General features: G+C 40.9%; 2 protein-coding genes and 1 pseudogene across 3 annotated transcripts in view; 1 reads left to right on the top strand and 2 right to left on the bottom strand.

Moving 5' to 3' along the window:
- The window catches only part of LOC309882781 (neural-cadherin-like), a 64,187-nt pseudogene extending 52,116 nt beyond the window's left edge, over positions 1 to 12,071 (bottom strand). The window contains exon 1 of the transcript XR_014319587.1: positions 11,019 to 12,071. The product of XR_014319587.1 is annotated as a neural-cadherin-like (transcript). The remainder of the gene's footprint in view (positions 1 to 11,018) is intronic.
- A 6,497-nt stretch (positions 12,072 to 18,568) lies between these two features.
- ANKRD27 (ankyrin repeat domain 27) overlaps positions 18,569 to 26,058 on the bottom strand; it is a 56,368-nt gene continuing 48,878 nt past the window's right edge. Inside the window, exon 29 of the mRNA XM_082769709.1 lies at positions 18,569 to 18,877. Within this exon, the coding sequence (XP_082625835.1) occupies positions 18,872 to 18,877 (6 nt within the window). The 3' untranslated portion in view covers positions 18,569 to 18,871. The remainder of the gene's footprint in view (positions 18,878 to 26,058) is intronic.
- On the top strand, positions 21,982 to 26,002 carry PDCD5 (programmed cell death 5). The gene is made up of 6 exons (XM_082769712.1): positions 21,982 to 22,052; positions 22,884 to 22,924; positions 23,706 to 23,767; positions 24,197 to 24,288; positions 24,517 to 24,588; positions 24,984 to 26,002. The coding sequence occupies exons 1-6, from the start codon at positions 21,987 to 21,989 to the stop codon at positions 25,029 to 25,031; spliced, it is 381 nt and encodes a 126-aa protein (XP_082625838.1). The 5' UTR covers positions 21,982 to 21,986; the 3' UTR covers positions 25,032 to 26,002.

The raw sequence follows: 26,058 nt of genomic DNA, 5'->3' as shown, positions 1-26,058 counted from the left end.
TTTTCATAATTAGTAACCTGTCTGATAGCAAATGGCATATTTAGCACACCTTATCATAATCTGCAGTCTATAAACAACCAGTAAGTGGATTGTCGTAAAGAAAACTCCTTGGTGCAGTGATTAACAATGTCAAATACAAGTTTCTTAGTTCGGCTTCCACAAACTTAATCCATCATGACCTCTGAGAACTTTCTGTTCTTACCAAGAAAACTGTCTTAGTATAAAAATCAGCACTCACCCAAGACAATCACAGAAGTTCTTCTCCATTACACTTGTAAAACTGCATTCATTCATCTAAATTCTAGCATAGAAACTGAATTGATGGTAACTTGTTAAATTCAAATGAATTTCTTTATGATTATATCCTGTACTCAGAATCTAATGTTACAGCGAATTAATGTTAGTTTAAGATGACACGTATATAAAAGCAGAGGCTACAGCAAAAACAAGCTTCTGAATTAAGGAACAGTAAGTCACCGAAACAAACAGTTTCCTGAAAGAGAACCTGAAATATTTCTTGCATCACCATAGGCTATGAATACATACAACTCCCCTTTTTACGTTTTCACAAAAAAAAAAAAAAAAATCCAGTTACAATGTGCAGCCAAGTCTTACACATCTTCTAGACTCTGAAATAAACTGCAGCCAGAAGTGTTGAAAGTCCTGGTGTAAGGATGAGCAGCTTGACTTCTCTAGCATATAACATTGCACATGAAGCCCACATTTCCAAAGATATGCTGAGATTACCTCATCACAAAAAGAGACTGACCATTAGGTGAGCCTACTGTACTGACATCACAGGGTACCCAGATATGTCTCTTCAACGTTTAGAAAGACTCAATGAAAGCAGTTGCATACTTCCTCCTCTGCTTGCAGATGCTGCTGAAATGTTTATCATACAAGAAGCCAGAAGGAACATAAAAAAGGATTGGATTCAAAAATGAGGATGTAAAATGCAGCAGTACGGATATTCCTTCTGACTACCCTAGTAAATAAAACCAGATGTGTTTCAAAGAGACATGTTTCAGAAGGTGCTTTCCATCAATCCCATGACAAGCAGTCTGAGAAACCTAAAGAAAACGCAAAGGTGAAAATTTGTTCTTCGTTGATCTGCGTCTGAGGGTGAAATATACCACAACAACTCAGAACGAGAAGAGTTCAATATAAGAAGTACCAAATCAGAAGCAGATCAATGTCTGCTTGAATGTTCTGAAGACTTTAATGAACACGTTTTCCAAAAAGACTTAAGTGTAAAGGGGAGAAGTTAGTGTCAAAATTGTCTGACTTTTCTCAAAAGAACAGGTCTTAAAGAAGCTGTCACATGTTTATCAACATCCACTATTGGCTTGGTTTGCCAGGGCATACTGCAGGTTTATGATAGCAAGCACTAAATTAGAAACTGAGTTAAGAACCTCTGAAAATGTGCCTCCAAAACAGAAAGACCTACTGAGGATTTGAGTGCCACCTTGGCAACATAATCAGGAGTAGAAAGGCTACCAATTTTTGTCTTTCTGGAGTGGTTGCCACATCACTGAACATTAATAAGCTGGTTCTTAGTACCTAATTATAACTGGGAAATACCTCTTGCAATACTGTGGAAATACCGTGTAAAACTGCATCAAGACTGAGATTAATCCTCTAATGAACTAATAAGCTTTATTAATCAGAAACTGAAAGGACTTGGAAAAGTTCCTCCAAGTACCTGTGTTTGAATAGTTAAGAGACCTTCATGTAATTTGACATCTTGGCAAGATCAAAGCTTTCAGCAATGTGTTGGCTACTTCTGAAACATCTGAATATTCTTAAGAATCTCGTTAGGATAGTGCATGAACCACCATGCACACCATCAGACAGACGGGCATAATTACCTCTCTTGACCAGTATAAGTATCCACTGCATATGACCTTGCAGGTCTTACTGGTATGTTATTTTCCTCCATCAATCATAGGCAATCTGATTCTCAAGCAAAAATACTAAATAAATCATCAAGATTAGACATGATTTCACTTTCAGATAAATGCAGACCAGAGGAAAATGACTATATGTAAGTGTTCCCTTGACTGCATACCATATATTAAAGCAAGAACTGTAACAGAACTGCACAGGACTGTTCTTTTCTGCAGAGAGACCTACAAATGCAACCTGACATCTTCTAGAAACAACATCAGGGTGTCCAATGAAGCATGATCAGACAAGGACTTACCAGAGGACAACAAATGTGATGAAGAGACTGACATGACCAATAATGTGTAATGTAAGTATTTCAAGGAGTACAAAACATTAAGAATTCCAAAGTATAAGTACGTGAATGTGATTTGTTTCAAGGATAACTTCAGACTCTTAATGACTACAGCATTTCATTTGTTATAATTGTCATGAAATATACATTACAAAATGCAGTGTCTTGTAACTGTCATCTTTTTTAACTAACATAGACATTTTCCCACAAAATAGTTGATTTTCTACAGAATGGAGCTTAAAACAGACCTTTAACTATTTTTAATATGGTACATGAAATTCATTTTCTCCCATTTTATGGTTAGACACTATCCTTTATGAACACTATTTGTGCTTCAAAGATAGTGGAAGGAAGAGAATTTTCAAACAGTACCTCACTTGATAGTTTAAGGTGTCTCGATGCTGCCTTCCATCAAAACACGTATCACCATCCCCAATATTTACCCAGCACCTATACTAATTATACATGTACATTAGCATATTAACAGTAGTACTAAATTATTGTATTACATCTGCACTAGAATATTATGGTTAATAGTAATTTATTGGTAGTACTACACTATGGGGGACATAATAAGTTACAATTCCACTCAAAATCTTAGCAGAAACAGCTTAAAACTGGTAATCCTCTGGGTTAAGTCCTACAAGCACACAAACAGGTTCTACTTAAATTATCAGTTCAGAATACCAGGCCCTGACAGCAAGTATGCAAACCTACAACCACATTCAGCAGTGTAAGTCCCACTACAGTGAGATCCAACCCACTACTCCAACCCACTACTGAGATCCCCATGAGGAATCTGACAAAGGCCTAATTATCCATAAAAGATTTGTCAAACTGTTCTGTAACACACTGACAATAAGAACTTCTCAATATTAAATACAGGATACTTGATTTTCAAGCCAGGCACGCTGAAGATATCTTACACAATTTCATTCTTTCAAAGAATCCTCCTTTAGTTCTGCTGATTATATTGGCACACAAGCAGATTTTGCATTTGACAGGTTTTTTTCCCTAGCTTCAGAATACAGAAAAAAAAAATTGCTTCTTCATATAATGAGCAACAAGAGATAAAATTCGAGGTGCCTCCTGCTGCAAATGATGACAATTACATAACACTGTAACACTTAAAATTTTTTAGAAGTTATACTGAAAATATTGCTTCATATTCAAAATGATAAAATCACCTTTTTATCTGATCAAAAATATTTTTCCCTCTATTTTTCTTCCCTACTGAAACTAATGAAAACAGGTTATGCGAGCAGATTGCTTTTTCAACACATTTGCAAACACCACTTATTGGCCCTTTTGCAATATCAAAACTCAGCAATATAATAAAAACCTTTGCAATATCATAAACTCTTTTGAGTTTATGTATTAAAATAAATAAAACCCAAAACAGTAAAATTATAATCCAGAATCCAGAGGCTTCTCATGCTTTAGCTGATTAATTCCCTATTACAGTCACTTTGTCATTCTCACAATATTTCTTCATGTAAATTATCTGCTGACTTCAAATTTGGGAAGATACATTTCCAGAAAAATTCTTAGTGTCCTAAGCCTCTAGCTGCAATCAGGAGAAATCTCTGTTCCCATTTTCATGCCACACCATGAGATAAAAGCTACTGGTTATTGTACCCAATCATACCATACAGTATGATTGAACAAAAAAAAAAAAAAAAAAAAAAGAGCAATAATGTAGAAACATTTCTCTACTGTCATTTTGGAAAATTCATGAAGTATATGATATATGACAGGCCACTTTTAAGTACAGTAGCTTGCTCATTTATAAAATATAAACCTTCTAAACAGATAACTTTGATGGGCTCAAGCTGTGGACAGCCCACGTTCCCTTCTAATATGCCTCATCTTTTTGGTAGATTGCATACTGACAGTCTGTCATGTCCTTATCCTCATCTGGCTTTCAACATAGAAGTTAAAGCATAAAAAAATGAACCAGAAAACAAAAGTAAAGAAAAAGTCAGAGCTACATGATCATGGCAGGGTGGATCTTAACATAAATTACTAGTTAAAAGAGAGTAAAATGATAACCATTTTATCAGGGACATCCCAATGCGGTATCCATCTGCTGACAGCAGCAGGCAGAAAAACCAAGCATGCCCAGATGTGAAAGAAATTATAATCACAACAGACATCCTTAGATAACAAATCATGTGTCTTAATTAATGGCGACTGATTACCAAAAAGCATTATAATGAGTGGACTTTGCTTAACAGGTAACAGCTACTGGACTAGTAAACAGGAAGATCTCTTGAAGTTTTGTTTAAATTTTGGGGAAAATATCTGGCTTGGTTCTTTGAAGCCCAACGTGCAAGAAAAAAAATGCCACTGAAATCAGCAGCCTCACAAGCCCAGTTGCTGTACTTCTGCATCACAGAAAATCATTTGAACTAGCATTACCTGATCTGCAAACCTAAATACATGAAAGCAGGAAAACTTGATTAATTTAAGCTTTCAAGAAAAAATAATAATAAAAAAGAGAAAGATTATCATAGCATATCCTGTATCAAAATTTACATGTATCATAAGTAAACCGAGCCAATTCATACCACTGATGTGAAAACTCCTCTCACTAGAGCTAAGGAAGTGCAATAAAGTGATAATTTCTCAGTGCACTGTTATTCCAGGGAGAAAGGATACTTCACTGTGAGACTTCACAAACATTTATTGGCATCACAGAAGAAAGACTGAAGAATCTCAGGTTCCATTACAAGCTATGGTGGGGAGTAAGCTGTCACATATACAAAGCCTTCCTATCTCTTTCAACTCTCTTCGGCTCTACCACCCCCAACTGTCCTTATCCCAAAGCTGGCCCTTCCTTAACACTTATTCCAGTTCCCTCCATCTGCCCTCCACTCTGTTCCCCCAGATTTCCTGCTCTGTTCTCAGGTTCCCTCATAGCCCTGACCATCCATTCCCAGTACCACTTTTCTACACCCAAAACCCCTCACCTGATCAGCACCCGTTCTTTCTTATCTGGTCTGTCATCCAGTCCAGCTCTCTCCTGGACAGCCTTCAGGTGGACTCTTCACCACAGCCTCCACCACCACAGTCACATACACCTTCTTCCACCAGCCATTTTTCCAAATTCTTAGCCTTGAAAATGGGCTAGGAATGAGTTGGCTAATCACGCAGGTGTGCATCTTCAGGAAACCCTGCAACTCTAAAAAAACGGCAGCAAACCTAAAACTGTGAAATACCTCCATAGCATAATGTATTAATAGCTACTGTTACACCCTGTATGGAAGTGTTGTAGGCCACACTATGTATCTTCAAATATCTTCAGATAGTCAAACCAAATAGAACAGCTTTCTCAAATCTAATATTTTCATATGCAATTCCCATCTAAAGGTGTAGAATTTCTTTATATGCATAAGATTAACCATCTAATTCATAGTAAGGAATTATGACCTCTTATCAGAATAAGGAAAAAAAAAAGTGGAGTACATGCCTGAATACTGTATATTATTAAGTGAACCAAAAGACTTCCTAACACTGAATTTGTTTCCTGTTTACAGCCAAACATTTGGAAGTCAAAGGAAAATTTACTATGTGTACTGGGTCTGGCTGGGATGTTAGCTTTCCCTGCAGCAGCCCATACAGTGCTGTGCTCTGCACTTGTAGCTAGAACAGCAGTGTTATCACACCAGTGTTGTGTCTGCTGCTGAGCAATGCTGGCACAGCATCAGGACTCTCTAACCCTCCTAGGGGGTGGGCAAAAAAATAGAAAGAAACATCACCAGGGCAGCTGACCTAAACCAACCAAAGGGGTATTCCATATCATATGATGTCACACTCAGCACTAAAAGGTGAAAAAAGGAAGAAGAGAGGAGGGGTGGGCTCTCGTTGTGAAAACGCCTGTCCTCCTGAACACTGGCTATGTGCGTTGAGGCCCTGCTGCAAGGACGTGGTCAAGCATCACTCATTTGTGGGAAGCAGAGAGTAATTTCTTTCCTCTGTACTTCCACACAGCCTTTACTTGTTTTGTTTTTTGTTTTTTTTTCCCTTTCCCCCTCTCTTTTTCCCTTTCCCTTTTTTCCCTTTAGTTAAATAAATTGTTTAATTAATAATAATCTTTCCTTAATATTTTTTCCCTTTAATTAAATTATCCTTATCTCAGCCTATGAGTTGTTCTTTGCTTTACTTCCCTTCATCTTCTAAGAAGGGGGACTGAGAGAACAGTTGTGGTGTTCAGCTGGCTAGCACAGTAAAACCACCACACTATGAGATAAGTCTCAGCCTTTTTTATTCTAAAATCTAAACTTGACTATACTAAAAAAGTTTTGAGATAATCTTTTTACAAATTTGGGGTATCACTTCTGAGACTAACTGTAACAGGAAAGGTCAGCAAAAACTGAATTAAAACTATTTCATAATCAAATAAAGTGTAACATAATTGCTACGTCAGTCATGGAATCAATATCCAGTATGTTATGCTAGAAACCAGCTTTAAGAAAGATCCTTTTCATATGCTCTATAATTTACTGCTTCCCTCAGATTAACATATTTGTGTAACTGGAATTCAGTTAGATCTTTAAAAAAAAAAAAAAAGCTTATTACTTTTGTAGAAACTAAATGTTTGAGATGATAAACAGAACAGCCAGAAGAGCTAAACAGCTTCAGTGCTCAAATCCCAGTAGTCTCATAAAGATATTTTTAATCTGACTGCTTGCCATAAGAAGGTACATAGCTTCAAAATGTTCAGACTGAATAAACATCAAAATGGTGCTTTGAAGCTTCCTGAGATATTCCGTTCTACCACAAATGAGTAACATTCCAAAACTGTAAACACCCACAGTTGTGCCAAATGCAGACAGAACATACATTTTCTTTCAACTTCAAAGCATGAAACCTGTTGTGGGTTAAAGAAACACATCTGCCAGATGATAGACAATAATTTCAGCTTAAGCCCTGCTTGATGTATAACTGTCAAAATAATTCATAAAAGAAAAGGTAGTAAGAATCGTAGAAGAAAAAGATCCACCAGGAGTTACTTAGTACTTAGGGATGATTCAGAGAATTGATACTGCTAGTAAGGGAATAAGGCTGCAGATAAAATTAAAACAGACCATCCTCAGTTTCCAAACATGAAAACCTTCAAGGTTTAAAATACACTCATCACTTAAATTGTTGGTACCTCCACTCTGTATGTTGATTTAAATGGGACAAATATAAGTGACCGCTGTTAACTACTGGGAAGGCATGCCAAACATCACCCTCAGTAAATCCTCTGGTAAGAAAAAATGAATGACAGGGGATTACATGGCTAATGCCTGTGGATGAAGCAAGGTCAAAGGAGCTTGAGATGACAGATGATTAGAGAGATGAGATCTTTCATGCACTTCCCCCAAGCATTAATGAAATAAAAATGGCTCCTTCTCAAATTAGATGTTAACTCAATGTTAAAATATTAATGTGCATAACAATCTAAGGTATTATACCTTCTATCTACCGAGTAAAAACTTAAAACAGTATTATGCTTCGGTGAAGACTAAATAAATTATTTGTGCCCTAATAATTGATATGGGATAAAAAATGAAATGCTCCAGAAAACATGAGCATAACCATCACTTCTTCCAGGAAAGGTTAACTGAAGAACATGGCTCAGAGATGGATGAGCAGTGGGGTCAACAAGAGGAATGTCCTCATCAAGGACCACATACCAAAAAAATTGCTCAGGAAGTCAAGCCCTGAAATTTAGGAATTCTGTTTAGCATCTGGTTGCGCAAACTTATGTACAAGTTTTCCTGGTGTTTCTCTTTGGTTTTGTTTGTATTTTAACAACATATTTGTAAGGTATGGAAAATGTAAATACTGTTGGTTCATATTTTAATTTCAGATTAGTGGCTTCAGCTCTCCTAAGATTACATTCCCATTCCTGTCCAGCATCTATACAAAGCAATTTAAGCTCTCAAGGCAGAGAAAATATTTCTCAAGGTAGAGAAAATATTTTATGTAACTGTATGTACGCTGCTGCTGAAGTTGCAGAATTCAACTGCTAAGGAGCAGCAAGGACAGGCTGCTCTGCCTGTTGAAGGTGAATCAGGAGTACAGAGTGACAGCAAGTCAGGCACGGACCTCAATGTCACTGAGCAAGAAGAGCCAAACAGGTCCTGTGATGTGAATCTGCTTCACCCAGCAGTTCAGCCATCACCAGACGAGTGTGCAGCGATGAGGTGCATCCGAGGCCAAGCTGGAAAGCCAGTCAGCAAGGCAGCATCAGGGTCAGCAAGGTACACGGCCAGGTATAGCACACCGTGTCCTGGTGCAGCAGGGGAAGGGAACCCTGCTGCTTAAACACAGCTCCTGAGATGTGGGGCAGAAGCCACGAACTATGAAATCTATCAGGCTTGACTGATCTGTGATTATTTATTCCCTAACCTCTGCAAGATTTTAAGCCTGTCTTCTAAGAGTTCACATAAGGAACTCACCTGAAGTTGAACTACACAACAAGATGGTATCTCCTCCTCTGCAAGTACAGCAGAACTCATATAGAAAATTGGCACTTCACACAATAGGTCCAAATTTCCTGTTGCTGCTTGATATGGTACGGTATATTGCTTTGGTATATTGCTTCCAAAAGAGACATAAACTATGTTAAAAACTAAGTCTACAAAATATCAAGTATCCATGAAGAGATATGCAGTGAAAATTCTGAAAATTCACTTCTGAAAATTCACTTCTGTACTTCTGTAAACACTTTTTTTTTTTTCTTCTCCTGGAGCTTTTGCAATCTTGTACACGGTCCTTATTTCAGTTTAATTGAAACTTCTAGTTCTGCTAGTCATCTTTCAGGAAAGAGGCACAGCATTCTGAATCCGTTTCAAATATCTATGTATTGTAACTCCTATAAAATGAGAAAGCAAGCATTCTGCAACTTGAGTTTTAAAGGTGTTAAATCATTGTTAACCATTATCTGAACAAAAAAATTATTATTAATGATGTCATATTTTTCAGTTTAGGCTCCTTTAAAGAAACTTACAATCACTAGCATCTAAAGAACACCATATTTATGCTGTGTACAAGTAATTGCTCTCTACCTAGTCTCTCATTTATACATATTCTGTAAAGATTATTTATATAGTTGGTCCTACCAGCAGTAATATATCAGGATAGTGGAAAACACAAGCTATTTACTAGAACTTCAAGACAGAGGGAAAAAAAATCCCTAAAACTAAGTTAAAGTTTATTGATCCTTTTCTTTTTTTTTTTTTTTTTTTTTTTTAACTGGGTTAGCAAACCTTGCTTCAGAAAACACATCTCTGGCATGACAGTGTGAAAAGCCTTGTTCCAGGCAATCTCAGACTTCAATATTCAGACTAGATGAGAGCGAAAACGGTCACAAAGGTGAGACTTGTCATAACCTGGGGCAAGGTTATCTACCACTTTTGTAACAACATTTTCTTGATCCTGACAGAGGGAGCTGTGGCATCAACAAAGGGCTGAAACTTGAGCTATATGACAGAGAAGGAGAAAAGCCCAGAAGCATGCTCAGATTGACCTGATAGATATTGTCACTGCCTCTGAGTAATGACAGTCCCATTGGCGTACAGCGTTGCTCAGGATTGAATAGCAAAGACAGAACATAGCAAGCATCTGTATTCTGGAAATTAGTCCATCAGCCTCCTGGTTAGCAGCCAAAGCTCAAGCCAGAGCACTGTGCAAGCACAGTACAAAGGACTGACATCCATATGCTACGGTGATAGGCATAACAAAAGTCAAACATGAACAAGAGCAAGATCTGAGAGCTGTTGCTCAGGACCTGTGAGTAAAACAAGTTGGTGATCTTGCCCCGCTTCACAAGGAGATACATCCGTGTCACAGAAAACTGCCAGCGCTAATTAGAATCCCTGCAGGCATCCTCTGGGATTTAATAGGCACCAAGGAATGAACTGTCTCTCGCTCCTATGGCTTGCCCCTCAGTTAGAAAACCAAAAAAGATAAGGGAAAGGAGTACTGAGGGAAGCTTTCCACCTCTCCTGCCTGTGCGGCTCTGTGATTAACAAGAGTTGCGGTTACACAAAACAACAAAAAGACCTGAAAGGATAGAGATATTCACCATCCAGTGAACTGAAAGTAAGCTTAAAGTAAGCTGCATTTTGATAGGTGGAAAATATTAACCAAGACAATGCATTTTTTTTTTCTAAAAAGAAGTTTTAAAAATAACAAATGTAATCAGTCAGAGACAAATCAAATCAGCTATCCTATTTAACTTGAGTAAGCTCCTGCAAATGCTGATGGCATTTAAATCAGAAGCATGACATTTCAATGGTACACATGGGACTTGTCTGGTATTTTGTTTTAAAAGAGCTGCCATATAAATACAAAGGCACTAATGTTGCAAAAACTCACATTGTACCTGTGAGTAAGACATGCCTAACTTCAGCACCGACTCAAATCTCAACTTCAGCTGCATGCTTCCAGTCAAACGTACACAGGGTTGGGAAGGATTTTAGTGGAAGCCACTCGGGTGTAAACAGCAGGGCATGCTTCACCTCAGCACGTGTATGACACAAATAACACTCTGGTATTTAACTGTCTATAAATTTGCTGTATGCTGCTCATGAACGACAAAGAACTTCAAGAGCTGAAACAGCTAATTTCTGCTAACTGCCACGACACAGTTGCGGATCCCTGCTCCTCAAACTGCGGTCCTGGGCACCTTTAGCGCTACCGGCAGGCGGACCACGAGGCTGATGACCAGGAGAGGGGCTGACTGCAGAGACGGGGGCCGCGGGGACGGGGGCCCGGCACCCACCTTGCCGCTCCAGGACGCGCCCCAGGCGCTCTCCACCGGCCGTCCCGGGGCCGTGCACGCGGGCAGCCGGCCGCGCCACGCCGCTCTCCGTCTCCACAGGCAGCGCCGACTCCTCGATGGCCGGGGCCGCCGGCTCAAAGCGGCCCGGGGGACGGCCGGGGCGGGCGTCCTCGGGCAACGGCGATGACAGCGACAACGGCGGGGTCCGGCGGCGGCGCTGAGGGCCGTCGGCGGGGCCGGGCGCCGGGGGCAGACGCTTGGCCTGCGGCAGCACCTCGAGCTCGAGCGGGGCGCTGAGCAGCGCCGGGCGGCCGCGGTCCCTCGCGTAGAGGCGCAGCGGGATGGGGGCGCGCAGGTGGAGCAGGGAGCGGACGAGCAGCACGCTCCCGCTACGCGGCACCACGAAGAAGTGCTCGCTGGGCGGGCGGGCGAAGTAGCGCAGCTCGGCGTTGGCGTCCGCGTCCGCGTCCTCGGCGCGCGCCCGCCACACGGCGGAGCCGAGCGGCAGCGTCTCGTCCAGGCGGAGTCGCGCGGGGCGGGCGCCGACGAAGCGCGGGGCGTTGTCGTTGGCGTCCAGCACGCGGACGGTGAGGGCGGCCAGCGGCTCGGCGGGCGCGGCGGAGCGGCGGGCGCAGCGCAAGGCCAGGCGGAGGGAGTAGAGCGGGCGCGCCTCCCGGTCCAGCGGGCGGCGGGTGCGCAGCCAGACGCGGGCGGCGCGGGCCTGCAGCGCCGCCTGGAAGTGCGCGTGGCCTTCACCCAGGAGCTGCAGGCGCCAGCGGCGGCCCCGCACCTGGGCGCACCACGGCAGGGCGCCCAGGCGCGTCAGGGGGACGCTGAGCCCCTCCACGCGCGTGCCCGCCGGGCGGTTCTCCGCCACGCGCCCGCCGAACGACGGCGTCCTCGGCAGGGCGGCGCGAGCAGAGCCCAGCGGCAGAGCGCAGCACAGCAGCAGCAGGCAGCCGGCCGCGTGCCGGGTCATGCCGGCGGCCGGACGGGCACTGAGGCGCTGCGAGGTTCCGCCGGCAGCCGCGCGGGGACTGAGGTAGGAGGGAGGGCGGCCCCGCATTCGATCGCCGCGCCCTCGGGGCCGGGCCGGCCGAGAGGCAGCGCCGCGGGATGGGGCTGGGGGTGGGGCCGGCACCGTGCGGCGCCCTCCTGCGGGCACGGCCCCGCGGGGGGTCCGGCAGGCAGCTGCACGCTAGCCACAGATCCCCCGAACCCAGCTTGTCACGCCTGCATCCTTATTGAAGCGTATTTGGGCAGCCTGAATCTGAAGTTTAGTATGAATAAAAGTCCATAAGAAAGGACAGTAGGACAATACAGTCAATATTTGTCAATCAAGCCAACAAATAAGCGATTCATCTTGCAGAAATTTTACAATACCTCCAATACTATTATGAAAGAACATGATGATATGATTACAATTCAAAAAGTTGAAAAAGAAGTTGTAGTCCTCCCCTCACTTCATGTATGTGCTGATAATGCAGCGTTTTATTGGTTTTGCTGTGCTCCAGCTCATTAAACACTGCTGACTCATATGAGCACAGACACTTTACCCAGAAAGAGAATGAACAATCTAAGGTACAAGCCTTTGGCCAAAACCCAAAGCATTTATGCTTTAAACTCATGATAATGAAAAAATATATAATGTTTAAAAAAATAACCCATCAAAGATAGCTTCTTAAAAGTCACATGAATGACTTCAGCCAAGTTCCAGAAACTATTGGCACTTTTGTAGCATAGCAAATGCAAGGGTGAGAATCCTAAAGTAAAGAAATACTGCAAAAGGCTGAAAGTCAGGCATGAACTCAAGCACTTTACAGATGTTGGACTTAAGCCCTGATTCACTTCCTACTGAATTCTCTAGGACACTCTCAAGGATTTTACAGGCTTCAGCATCAATTATATGCATAATATAAGAAGTTTCAGTGTGCTCTGCAGATTTGATGTCACCATATGGATTATATTCCTTCAAAACATTTGCTGTATATTGTTTCAGGAATGCCAGAGCTGGAAAAAAAAAAAAAAAAGTAATAAAAAAAAATCTAACATAAACATAATGAATAATGTTTTTCCTTTCTTTTATTCCTGCCTTTTATAGTCTGAGATTGCACATCTCTGACTCACATGTCCACATCATTCAATTTCCAGGACTATTCTCTTGTACTTTTATATTTTTGCATAAATATCTTTGTAAACCTGTGACCTCAACAGGGCACAATGTTTCTCAAGACTGGATTTATTGATTTAGACTCCACTCCTCAACTGCCTGTTCAGATTGCTGAGTTGCAAGTAATTCTTATTAGCCTTAATGTGCTTATAGAATGTGAGTTAAAAGAAAGATTTTCTATGGCTTTCCTTTGGAATGGGCATGATGTGATCACACACATAACAACTAATTAGATAGTTAAAATTTAGTTCAGAAATGACTAAACAAGGAATTATAGTTTATCTCCCAATCAGAACTACTATACAGATTTTGCAGTGTTGTCATACCTGTAGATATTTGATTTGATTTACAATTGCTTGAGGAAAGAGAATGTTTTGTTTATTATCTTATTCATTTGTTGCCATTCATTTGTTACTATTATACGGTGTAATTTTTAAGGATAATTATAAAGCTAATGTAAGCATTACTAAAAGAGAAGTATTTATTTATTGAGATCAAAACCTTGTGAAAAAAAAATATGTGTTTCTTGGGCCCTCCAGTGTCTGAAATAAAGTCTTGCCTTCTGACGACGTGAATTTGAACTCCATAGAATTTGCTGATATTCATTTATATCTGTGAAATTTGACCTGATATTTCAGGTAGGACAAAATAGTAGCCACACAAAGTGGTTTAAAATTTAACTACCACAACAGAATCCTGTTTTTCATCTTTTAAGCCCTCATTGTCCAAGCAATAAAGCATAAATTTTCAACAATTTATTTAGTTTAGAAGCATTCAATAGTCCAGTTATCACTGGAAAATTATGTCTCTTAAAATAACTCAAAACAGTACATACCCAAAGAAATCCCTAAAATCTTTTTCTTTAATTATATACAAAATACTTGTAGCTCCAAATATATTTATATTGTATAGAGAGATTATATGTAGTATGTATAGCATATCTAATCTATATGTTATAGTACATAATTACAGCAATATGTGATTATATAGATTATATATAGTAGTTAGCTATCTGTAACATTTATATTCTACACAGTATGTTTTATATCTAGTGGCACTTACATACAATTTAAAATAACTCGGCCAGTTTTGAAAAACCTGTATTTATTCCTTTATACTTCCACATATGCAACTGTTCAGCTTACAGAAGAGGTATTGATATATAATCTCCAAGCTGATGAAAAAGAAACTAGGCAGCTGACTAGACAAAAATGAAATACAACTCAAAGCACTGGGTTGCATTTGCCTCCAATTTTTTTAAATGCCTCCAGATTTTAAAGCAAACCGTACCTTCCTTTTTTGATTCCTGAAACTCATATTGTAATTGACAATAACTACAATGATACCTTCTCAAAACATGAAAAATTATCAACTGCCAGCTCACGCTAATAAACCCATTTAAAACAACTTCTTAAGACATAACCTTTAAGCGTTTTTGCTTTATAGCATAATGCAACAAATACTCTTGTGTAGAACTAGGGCTCCCTCTGCTGTTAATATGGAAGTAAAAACCAAGACCTAACTACCCACATGCTCCTGAAACAGACCCTGATTTTAAATTTAGCAATAGCAAGGTATAAGCATGATGGAAAGACTGCTATTTGGATAGATGCAAGGTTTTAAGGTAGGACTGACAGGCTCATGTTATCCACATCGAACATGTGACTTGCAGAAAACTGACTCCACAATCAGTAAGATTGTAAAGTAGGTATTCAGCGCTGGGCAGCACGGGGGTAGTCCCACCAAAGTCGTGCGCCCCTGACGCAGCAACTTGCCTTGGTTATATGCAGTAAAGAGTTACATATGCATGAAGTTTCACAATACGCCTATACATATTCATAACCTGTCCATGTTTCATATTAAGATTAGTTCCACGGAGTCATTTCCATAAACTTCTCCCATCTGCACTTCCGCAGTACCTTGTGGTGGTGGGCGCTGAGGGTTGTGGGGATGAAGTAAGATGTCTTCATCAGGGTTGAACTTTTCACCTCATCTCTTTGCACATGCTCTATGAGGCCTTGGTCACAATCTGGGCCATAAGGTTGGTTTGGTCTGGTTCTCGGGGTCCTAGCGGCTCCTGTTATCTCGAGACCTTGTATGTTTGACATTCTTTATCTTGTTCTTTTGTGAACAGTCCTCCTTATCTCTGAGCCCTTGGTCAAAGTCTGAACCATGAGGTTGGTTTGATCTGGTTCTCGGGGTCCGAGGGGCTCCTGTTATCTGGAGGCCTAAGCGCAGCACAGGCACAGTACATTGCAAATATAGCACATATTCATTCTTAATCAATCGCTCCCTAATTTCTAATCCCATATTTCAGTCCCTCCTTTTCTGGAAAATCTAGTAAATTCTTTAACTTAATACACCCAAATCTCTAAGATATGTGTCCCTCAATGCCTTGCCATGTACTTTCATCAAGGAAGCTAATATCGCCATTCGTTGTAACATTTTCCAATTCCAAACAAGTATTACAAAAGATAATATTAAACTTATACCAACTAATATAAATAAAACAATAATTGGGTGACATAATGTGTTCAAAATCCCAGTTGTAGTTGATGACCATCCAAAGAGTGTGTCCCAGCAGTTGTGATTTGTGTCTTGTTTTACTCCTTAAGTAACTTGTGATACATTGTGTTGTTAGGCTTCATCAACTGGTGGGATACCACTGGTGCCAAATAGAGAAAGTCACACCTGACAATTCTAAAAAAGTTACAAATACAAAAGTTAGAATGATTTATTGATTTATTTATTTTTTGCTAGAGAGTTATGTTTTCCTTATCTACTTCTACAAAAGCACAAGCAGTTCTTAAACATACACAGCCTTGACCAAAATATACAGGCAGTCTTTTAACTAGTATTTGGATGAATTTCAAAGTGGCAAACACCTTGCTCAGTGTCAAGACATATATCCTGAGCATCAATTGTATTGCTTTCACACAAATCCTTGTTGTTCCCGGGTAACACATGATTCTAGATTTACACACTGCCATTTCCCATTCACCATCCGTGCACATGTTCTGTGCTCTGAAGGATAAAGCCACTAGGATTAAACCACTGTCTCATGGTTTAATCCTAGTGCAATGATGGGGTGGATAACATAAACTGTAGCATTACATATAGTAAGTACGAAGGCAGTAGCCATGTTAACAACAGGATCATAAGTAAAATTCACCAGGGTCTACCAAGACTGGAACTTCTTCTCAAAATCATTGGCATTGTCCCAGTCACTGGAAAAATGCTTCCACTTCCTTCCCTAATGATCAAGGCAGCCGTTACCTGCAACCATAACTGTGCTTGCATACAACTAAGAGCCAAAGATACATTATCTTGAACCATACTAAGTGCATCTATTATTAGTTTGTAGTCTTGGTCTTCAGCCTTTTCCCATCTTGGTAACACCTTTGAAACTTGCCATTGGCTAGTTCCCAATGCCAATAAGGATGACTGTAGGGGCTGTTAATTATCTGGCACTCTATTTTAATTTCATCCCCTATGGTTCTTTAGTGTGTTCATTCTTCTCCTAATTTTTGCCATTCTGTTAATGTATATAAATGGCCACCATTTGTTCACCACATAACCACAACTGCTAACTTTCCATTAATTCTCTTATCCTCCGTTGTTACGGCTTCAGACCAAGGCCACTCACCATCCTCTATTATCATAGAGGCACCTTCCAATTCTTGAATCACAATTACGACTATAAGCCACAAAAATAAAACAATTCTGTTAACGACATTTTCTGCAAGTTATATTACTAAATACTCCTGACCATAATGTCCTCATTTTGCTCAAGTGAGCTTTAGTTTCAACTCACCGTTACCCAGGTGAATCCAGGCACTCTGTTCCTTGATCTTAATTGCGGTGAAGGTAGTAAGAAGCACCTGGTATAGTCCTTCCCGCTGTGTTTTCAAAGTTTTTTTCTACAAGAGACTTAGTTACCTCTCGGGCTTTGGCACTCCTAGTGGGGAAAGCCTCTGGCCATCCTGAAAAGGTATCTGTTAACACCAGTAAATATCGACACCCCCCTTTTCTTGGAAGTTCAGAAAAGTCAATTTGCCACCGTTGACCGGGCCCATGGCCTTTTCCAATTTGACCCAGTTTTGGTTTGGAGGTGTTTTTGGGGTTAGTCTGGAGACAAAGATCACATTGTTAAGTTATCTGAGTAATGGTAGCATATAAATTCCTGGCAATAATTTTTCCAATTAGATAGTTATACAAAGCATGTATTCCCCAATGTGTTTTCCACTGTTCTGCCTTTACCAGTGACCACAATAAATTGGAAATGACTTCCCCTTCCCTTCTTTGGTAACAGCCCATCCCTCTTGGTTATATTTTCCCTTCTGACTTTTGATTAATTTTCTATCCTTTTTGTTATATACAAGCTTACCTTCAAGAGGAATTTGCCTGTCTGGAATCAGGGCTCCCTCAGTAGCCACCTCACCTTCTGCTGCTTCTTTTGCCTCTCTGTCTGACAGATCATTTCCTTCCTCCAATTCTGAGCTCACCTTTTGGTGTGCCTTAATGTGCATGATTGCTACCTTTTCAGGCAGCTGAACTGCTTCCAATAAACTCATTATTGAGTCTGTATAGATGTTTATTTTCCAGATTCTATTACATCTTTGCAAGTGGTAACTGCATACCCAGCATGTCATTTTCCGCTGATGATGTAGCTGCTCCCATATTTCCACATCATCAAAAGGAGTGTCCTTCAGATCTGGACAGCTGGAGTAGGTAGGTAGCTCCTGGTGGTCTCCAGGCAGTCATGGTGTACTGGCTCCCCTTGGTTTCTGCTGATTTCAGGAACCTTTGTGGGGAAAGCCAGTGACCTCCTTTCACTTCCAGCACTGTGGACACTGTGAGACACTAGCACAGTTATTTTCTGTCCCAAGGTGAACTTGCATGCTTCCTGGATATTTAGCACCACTGCTGCAACAGCTCTGAGGCATCCCAGCCATCCCTTGGCAGCAGCATCCAGCTGCTTAGTAAAATAAGCAACTGCCCTTCGATATGGGCCCAGGTCCTGTGCTAATATTCCCAAGGCTATCCCGTTTCTCTTGGGAGAAGAGGAAGAATGATTTATTTACATCTGGAAGTCCCAGAGCTGGAGCTGACATGAGAGCTTTCTATAGTTGGTCAAAGGCTCGTGTGGCCTCCTTTGTCCATTTGTGCCATTTGCAATGAGCACATACAGCAGTTTTACAAGCAATCCATAATTATAGATCCACAATCTGCACCACCCCATCATTCCCAATAAAGTTCACAGTTCTTTTATTGTCTTGGGTTTCAGGGTTTGACATATAGCTTCTTTACGATCTTGCCCCAAGGCCCATTGTCCAGCACTAACCTCATGACCCAGGTAGGTCACCTTCTGCTTTACCACCTGAGCCCTGTACTCCCATAAAGTTTAGGAGGCTTACCGTCCAGGCCACACATGCTTCTTCTGTCTGGGTAGCTATTAGGAGGTCATCTACATACTGCAACAGCCTTCCTTCTCCTGATGGGGCTTCTTAGGTCTCCAAGTCCTTTGCAAGTTGCTCTCTGAACAAGGTGGGTGAATTCTTAAAGCCCTGAGGCAACCGTGTCCATGTGAGCTGTGTTTTGCACCCACTCTTAGGGCTTTTCCAATCAAATGCAAAGATTTTCTGTCTGGCTTCATGGAGAGGGAGGCAAAAGAAGGCATCCTTCAGGTCTAAAAGGGTAAACAAAGTTAGCTCTGGTGTTGAGCCAATTATCAATTATCAGGCTAATTCCTTCTCTATCTTCCATTTCCAAGAGGTACTGTCTGTTATAAATGAAGATACAACTCAATCTGAATTTAGTAATATTTATAAAAGGCAATTAAACAGCGCTGGGTGCATGGGGAGTCTACGCTCTGGTTTCACATGCAAGCATGGAAAGCTCCACTCAAGGAAAATTAATCCCACTCTATTAACTGTCTCTGCATTAGCTGCAGCAGGTCTTAATTAAAAGTAGTAATGAAACAGGCCCTTGATACTTTTTGTTATTTTTTAAAACTAGACTAGAAATACTTGGTAATGTATTTCTATAGAAACCTCTATTTTTAGAAAATTGTGGCTTACCTATAAAAAAGCAGCTTTTGGTGTTTAGCTTGTTTCTTTAGTTAAGTAAAATCTTTAAGTATGACTAAAAAAAATACAGCCTTTAAAAAGAATGCGTGAATGATCAACATAAAAAGGCACAATCTCAAATATCAAAGTTGAACTCAGTGATCCAACTCAGGTCATTCTCCAATTCTATGATTCCATGACAGTTACCCATTTGATGTGATGGAAGCTGTCGAGGGAGTGTGTCTCTGAGAGAAGGCTGAAAGAATTTTAGTAGATAAGATAGGCTAATGGGCATGTAAAATGAAGCCTGTAATACACAATAAATGTTTCTTCATTGTCTTTTGTATTATAAAAACAAGGAGTTCTGTTTGAGGAACGGGAGTTGTGAAAACTCCCTGCTGAAGTAAGGAGCTGTATAATGCTTGGCTAGACACTATGAAAATTCTTTTGCTTAATGTAACAAAAAGAGAACCCCCTCCCCTTCTCTCCTTCTGCATCTCAGTTGCCTCTTTTGTTCAAAGACACTGCTGCAAAGCTCATGTAACCATCTCCTGATAAATTGCTAAACTAGTGTATCAACATACATGCCTTCCTGTCTCACGCTGGGCCAACATGACCAAATAAAAAAAGAAGTTGAACCACAATGCCGAGGAAGACTACGGCCTTCATCTTCACGACCACCAGAGGGACAGAGACGACCCCCTAGCAACAGTGCGCGCAGTCGCAGAATATACCAGGATGTGCTGCGTAATCCTGGAATTACCAAGATATAAAAAGGGACCCTGGCGGGGGTGAGGTGCGCGCCGTTGGCGGAGCCGAGACTCCCCAGCCGCCCAGCTCTGTTTTGCTTGCTGTTGCTTACTCAATAAATTCCTTTCTATTATTAATGCAATGCTCTCTGAAAATTAATTAAGGGGGCAACTTATAACAAAGCCCAAAGAAGTTTAGTAAATAAGACAGGTAAGGGACATGTACTATATCTTCTGCTCCCTATTGTGCAAAGAAACTGAGGCAGAAAATTCTGGGATTCCTCATGAACAACAGTTCCTCATAGAAAACAGGAAACACATTTCAAGTACCAACTGAAACCTAATCTGCAGTTTAAGTAGAAGCTGAGAAGCTTATAAATCTGCACTGAGATGAGAGGTCAACCAGCGGTGATGAGAAAGACTCACTAATCTTCATCCCCACGACCGCTGGCAACCACTACCAGAAAACATTGTGTAAGCGTGAATAGGAGGAATCTATGAAAATGACTCCCTGGAACTAATTTTAATACAAAGCTGGGATAGGTCATTCATATATATAGGCATCTCGAGAAACTTCATGCATATGTAACTCTTCACCACATATAACCAAGGCAAGTGCCGCATTGGGGTATACACGACTTCGGTGGGAAAGTATGCCTCCATGCTGCCCAGCACTGAATAAACATACCTACTTTACAGTCTTCCTGAGTGTGGAGTTTGCTTTCCACACGTCACCTGCAACAGCCACTTTGACTAGATACTAGAGTGACTTTGTACCAAAATGAATGTACCAGTCTGATGAAGGCTGGCTCCTTTTGTCAATTTCCTACACCTTTGGTTTCTTTCCTGAGAAGGCCAGACCTCATGACAGAGGGGCAGGAAGCAGTACCATTTCATTCTTTTTTAGTCCTAATTGCCAACCACAGATTGAACTGGAAAGGTGTGGTAAAAGCATGGCAAGTTATTCTTTGGGGAGTCACAGCTGAACAGATTGTGGAAATAAGTCAAGGAAGCATGTGTGGGAATGAGAGAGGGAGTTTCGTGAAACTTCATACATATGTAACTCTTTACTGCATAAAACCAAGGCAAGTTGCCGTGTCAGGTGTGCATGACTTTGGTGGGACTACCCCCCCGTGCTGTCCAGCGCTGAATAAACATACCTACTTTACAATCTTACTGATTGTGGAGTCCATTTTCTGCAAGTCAGGAAGCATAACCAAAGCACTGCCTCCTCCACTACCCCCCCTCCTTTTTTTTTTTTTTTTTTTGAAAACAGATGAAGCACTATGATATTATTATCAAGATACAATTATGGCAAGCTGCACCAATAAAGACAAACGGGCACACCAAAGCAAAACTCTTTCTACTGGCCCAGTAGCAGCTTACCTGGTGTAAGGTAAGCACCCTTCAAGGAAGAGGAGCCACAGGGAAGGCTGGCCTGGTCTAGCCTGATTTGGGCTCCCTGAGCATCGATCAGGTGTTCTCGAAAAGGGAGCTGTAATTCCCCACATGCTCTTCTCAGACCACCACCACTGCTACAGCTGCAGTCATGTTACAGAAGCTGAACTGCATGCGGGTTCACCAGCCAGACAGGTCTCAAGGAGATAAGCTCACTGACCAAGAGCTCGGGCAACGCTGCCCACGGCAACCTGCTGAAGAACCATCCCGCTGCGCAGCGGGAAGTTTTTTTCCCCCGTGAGCTGCTCTGTCCAGCACGGAGCCTTCAATATCGGGGCAAAGAACCATTTCGACGTTTGGGGGAGAGACGGGGAGCAACCCCCTGAAAGAAAAAGACCCCAGTGAGGGAACACAGCCTCCTCCACTATCGTTCTTGCCGGGGCCGGGCGGCCTCCGGGGCAGCCTCCGAGGTGGCCTCCGGTGTGCCCCACACGGCTCCCCGAACCCCCTCTGCGAAGCCCCGCGTTCGGCCGTGCATTGGCAGCGTTGGCGCAGGCGCAGCGCCTGGCGCCCGCCCTCAGCCATGGCGGACGAGGAGCTGGAAGCGCTCCGGCGGCAGCGGCTGGCCGAGCTGCAGGCCAAGCACGGGGTAAGGCGCGGCTGGGGAACCCCGCTCCCTGCCGCCGTGGGGTCTGTCCCGCCGCAGCCCTCACCAAGGCGGGGACGGGCGCGATGTTCCCCTAAGTGAAGGCTCCGGGCACAGGCCGGGTCAGGTGGCAGCGGCCTGGCGGTCCCTGCGCTGCGGCCTCGAGGTGCTGGCGGGGGGCCCCTGGTGCTGCTGCAGCGGGAGCAGGAGGTCCCTGAGGGGCGTTGCCTGCCCCGCCAGGCCCCGCACGCAGTCTTTGCCCGCCTTTGTCCCCGCCACCCATCCTTTCAGTCACATCTGTTTTGTGAGTGTCTCAGATTTCCCGTTCTGCTCTCACACTTTGAAGTGTCACCTGTAAAATTTGAGGTGTAGATGCAACGTTAGGTTCAGGTGAATCTCGTTATTACTTCTGAATAGTTACCTGCCAATTTAGTCCTGAAATTCTCTGATAGGATTGTGTTTTCTTCTGCATTGATAAATGCAAAGCATTGCATTGCATTTCTTGCTTTAAAGGATTTAATATCTTTGTTTTCTTGGCTTCAGGGAAGTTTATTGTCTTAGATCTAAACGTGAGGCTTTTTAATGTCCAAACCTAGAACAATCTGTGGCTAGATCCAGTAGCAGCAGTCACCAGACTAGTTTGCATTACTGCTTTGTGAGGAAAGAAACAACTAGCATGGCATGTGTATTTGCTAGGGCAGTAGATTTTTATTTCTAGGATCTAGTTTGTGGTCAGGCAGGTTTGGCTGACAATGATTTCTACTAAAATACTTAAAGTTGTCCTGTGTCGAATGTTCTTGAATTATAGTATTTTATTCTGATCTCATTCTTTAGGATTCTTCTGCTGATCCGTCGCAACAGGAAGCAAAACAGAGGTATAAATGGGAACTGTTGACTTTCGGTAGTGTCTTAAATCTAATAGTTTTGAATCTTTTCTTAACTTCTTTTTTAATATTGTGTTTCTTTGGAATACTCATCTGATTTTTTTTGATCTTGGAAAAACACCAACAAAGAAACAGAAATATGAGAGATTTAAGAAGGGAAAAAAAAAAAGTAAATTTTAATTTTTCCAAAGTAAAATCATATGTTTGAAGAGCCAGACTTCTGTGAGAAGTTGAGATGAGAGCACACAGTTGGGGCTTGTATTAACTGAAATACTGAAAATAAAACAAGTAAAATTCCGTTTTTGTGAACACCTAGGCAAGTAAGTACATGAAGACTTACTGAAAACTGCTAAATAAATGATGAGGTTTAGTTCTGTCTTGGAGTTGCACAGACTGTTCGTTATTCATGCTCTAAAAAACTACCTTAGGTGAAATTCTAGATGGAAATGAATTGAGAATCTTTACGGGGGTAGCATGGCTTCCGTTTTTCTATCAGGATGTAATAATCAACTTTAATAAGGGGTAAGTAGTAAACTCCATCTCAATTTCTTGCAAGATGCTGTCAGCTATATAGTAACTTTATTGCTGATGTATGTACAGCTCTCCATGACAGAAAATGCTATAGAAGAAACCATATAAATGTAGGGTTTGAAGGGACTTCAGAACGTCACTTAAATGAATGGAAAGTCTTCTGTAAATTTTATTGTATTGCACATATTATTTTAGGTGTTTGAAATCCCACTTTTAATGTGTAGCTAATTTTTTGTTACAGGGAAGCAGAAATAAGAAATACTATTTTAGCTCAAGTTCTCGATCAAGCAGCACGTGCGAGATGTAAGTATCCAATAACTTTCTAATAAAGACTTCTCACCTAGTGTACTCAGTGCTGCTCAAATCAAGAACATATGCCTGTATAGAGGCTAGAATAGAAAACGTTGAGGTGGAAACCACTACAGCTTTTCGATTGGTGATACCAATGAGGGGGGTGGTTAACTGATGTCTGAATGACATTAATCCAACTTTTTTGAACTAATAGTAGGAGCTGTAGTGATTCAAAATTAGTTAAGAACAAGCATTTAAAGAAAGAAATATGTAAAAAATACAGCTTTTTTTTTTTTTTTTATATGTCTTACATTGAAGAAGGGATTTTGATTTATATTTCACTACCCGGGCATGAAGTCAGTTTGATAAGGACTTTTGTCACTTTTTAGTTACTAGTGAAGCTATTCAGGTATGAATGAATAGAGCCTGTTTTTATTGCAGTGAGCAATCTGGCACTTGTGAAACCAGACAAAGCAAAAGCAGTAGAGAATTACCTTATACAGATGGCAAGATATGGACAGCTACCTGGAAAGGTGAGTTATGGCATATTTTTTTTTAATTTTCTCACATACATCCATTTTCAAACCTAATTCCTTCAAAAATATTGAATGTATTTAATGTTTGCAAATTAACTGAAAAAATGCAATTAAGAACTTCTGAAGGCTATTACAAAATTCTATCAAACACCTTTTATAAGAAGAGAAAGTGAATTCATTTTTTTGTTATTAAACATCTCTCAGAATGTATTACTTCTTTCCTAGATAACAGAACAAGTTTTGATAGAAATACTTGAGAAAGCAAGTCAGCAAACAGAAAAGACAACAACAGTAAAGGTAAGCTTCATTTCCTAAATATATATTTTTAAATAGTTAAAAAGAGAGCAGAAAAACTGCATGTAGTGTACCACTTCGGTTCAGCATAGAAGTGAACTTCTTATTTACCATCACTGCTACACACACTGATAAGTATTGGGATTGTATTGTAGAAGTCCTTCTCAATAGTCTAATTTGCAGATATTAGCACTGGGATATTGGTGTTTTGTTGCGAGACAAACTGCTGTGCTTTTGTACTGTACCATTATGCCAGGTGGGGACTGGAAGGTTGTGATGGGGTGACTCTTCTGTTCCCTTGTAATATATTAATAGTTAAGTGGGCAGAGTTTGAAAGGCTTGTTCTATGTTGGGCTTACTGTGCCCCTTGTGTTTTCATTTTGTATATTTCATTTTAGTTCAACAGAAGGAAAGTATTGGATTCTGATGAAGAGGATGATTATTAAATACTACTGTTAGACTGTCTGCCAAGTAAATGGCCTGGAAAAGGGCAACAGTTGTCAGGCAGAATGGAAAACCTGAAAATGTTTACGTTTCTTTACTTTTTTTAAATATAGATACATATAAAGGCCAAACAAATGAACTTGTCTTGTAAAATGGCGTGAGAAGGGGATTTTATAACTTAAACTTTTGTAGTATAAGAAGCCTGAGCAGCGTGGAGTTCCCCACTGCTTCATTAGCATGAGCGTTTTGTTGCCCCTTACTCAGTGCGTAAGCTATGCTTTCAGCACCTGCACACCCTTAACTTACTGTTATTGGACAAACCTTAACATGAAGACAAGTTAAGTGTAAGGCTTGGAACAGCCAGTCCCTCTAGGAGTTTAAAAGACTTAGCTCCAGAGTCTATAAATTAAAAACTGTTAGAAACAAGATTTTCTGAGCCCCTGAAGGAAGCCTCTCCAGCAACTCTCTGACTCTAAAGTCTTCACTGGAAATTTATAAAATAAAGTGAAAGTTTCAAAGTGGTGATGATTGGTGTGTGGATCAGAGGGCGTCTTCTCAGGCAGTCTGTGTAAAATTGTTACCAACCATAACTGAACTGTTTCCCTATAAAATAATCAAGCTATCTCAAAAAAAGCAAGTTAAAATTAACCGTGTAATATAGCACTGTTCAGACACTTGTTGTATATTCTTAAAACTACCTCCATTTTGTGAAATGGCTGGAGGGTTTCCTATCTTTAAAAAAAAAAAAAAAGGCAGTTTTCCTAAATTTTCTGCAACTCTGCATGCATAAAGTAAAACTTGTGCTGTACATTTGTTCAAAAATATGGTTATGGAAAGATGATAAATACTGTAATGTGCTGATAAACATTCTATTACCACAAAGCCTTTTTCTGACATTATTTAATAGAAACATGTATGATCTCAACTGCAGTGCTTTTTTTTTTTTGGAATGGAATAAAATTTTTTCAAGTGAGCATTAATGTGTGTGTTCTTCATCTAGTGCAAATGTGGTTAAAAAGTATTTAAACA

Source organism: Aythya marila, assembly GCF_965140915.1.
Source record: "Aythya marila genome assembly, chromosome: 12".
Taxonomy (NCBI): domain Eukaryota; kingdom Metazoa; phylum Chordata; class Aves; order Anseriformes; family Anatidae; genus Aythya; species Aythya marila.
The sequence above is the reverse complement of the archived record's forward strand: the minus strand, read 5'-3'. Positions and strand labels throughout refer to the sequence as shown.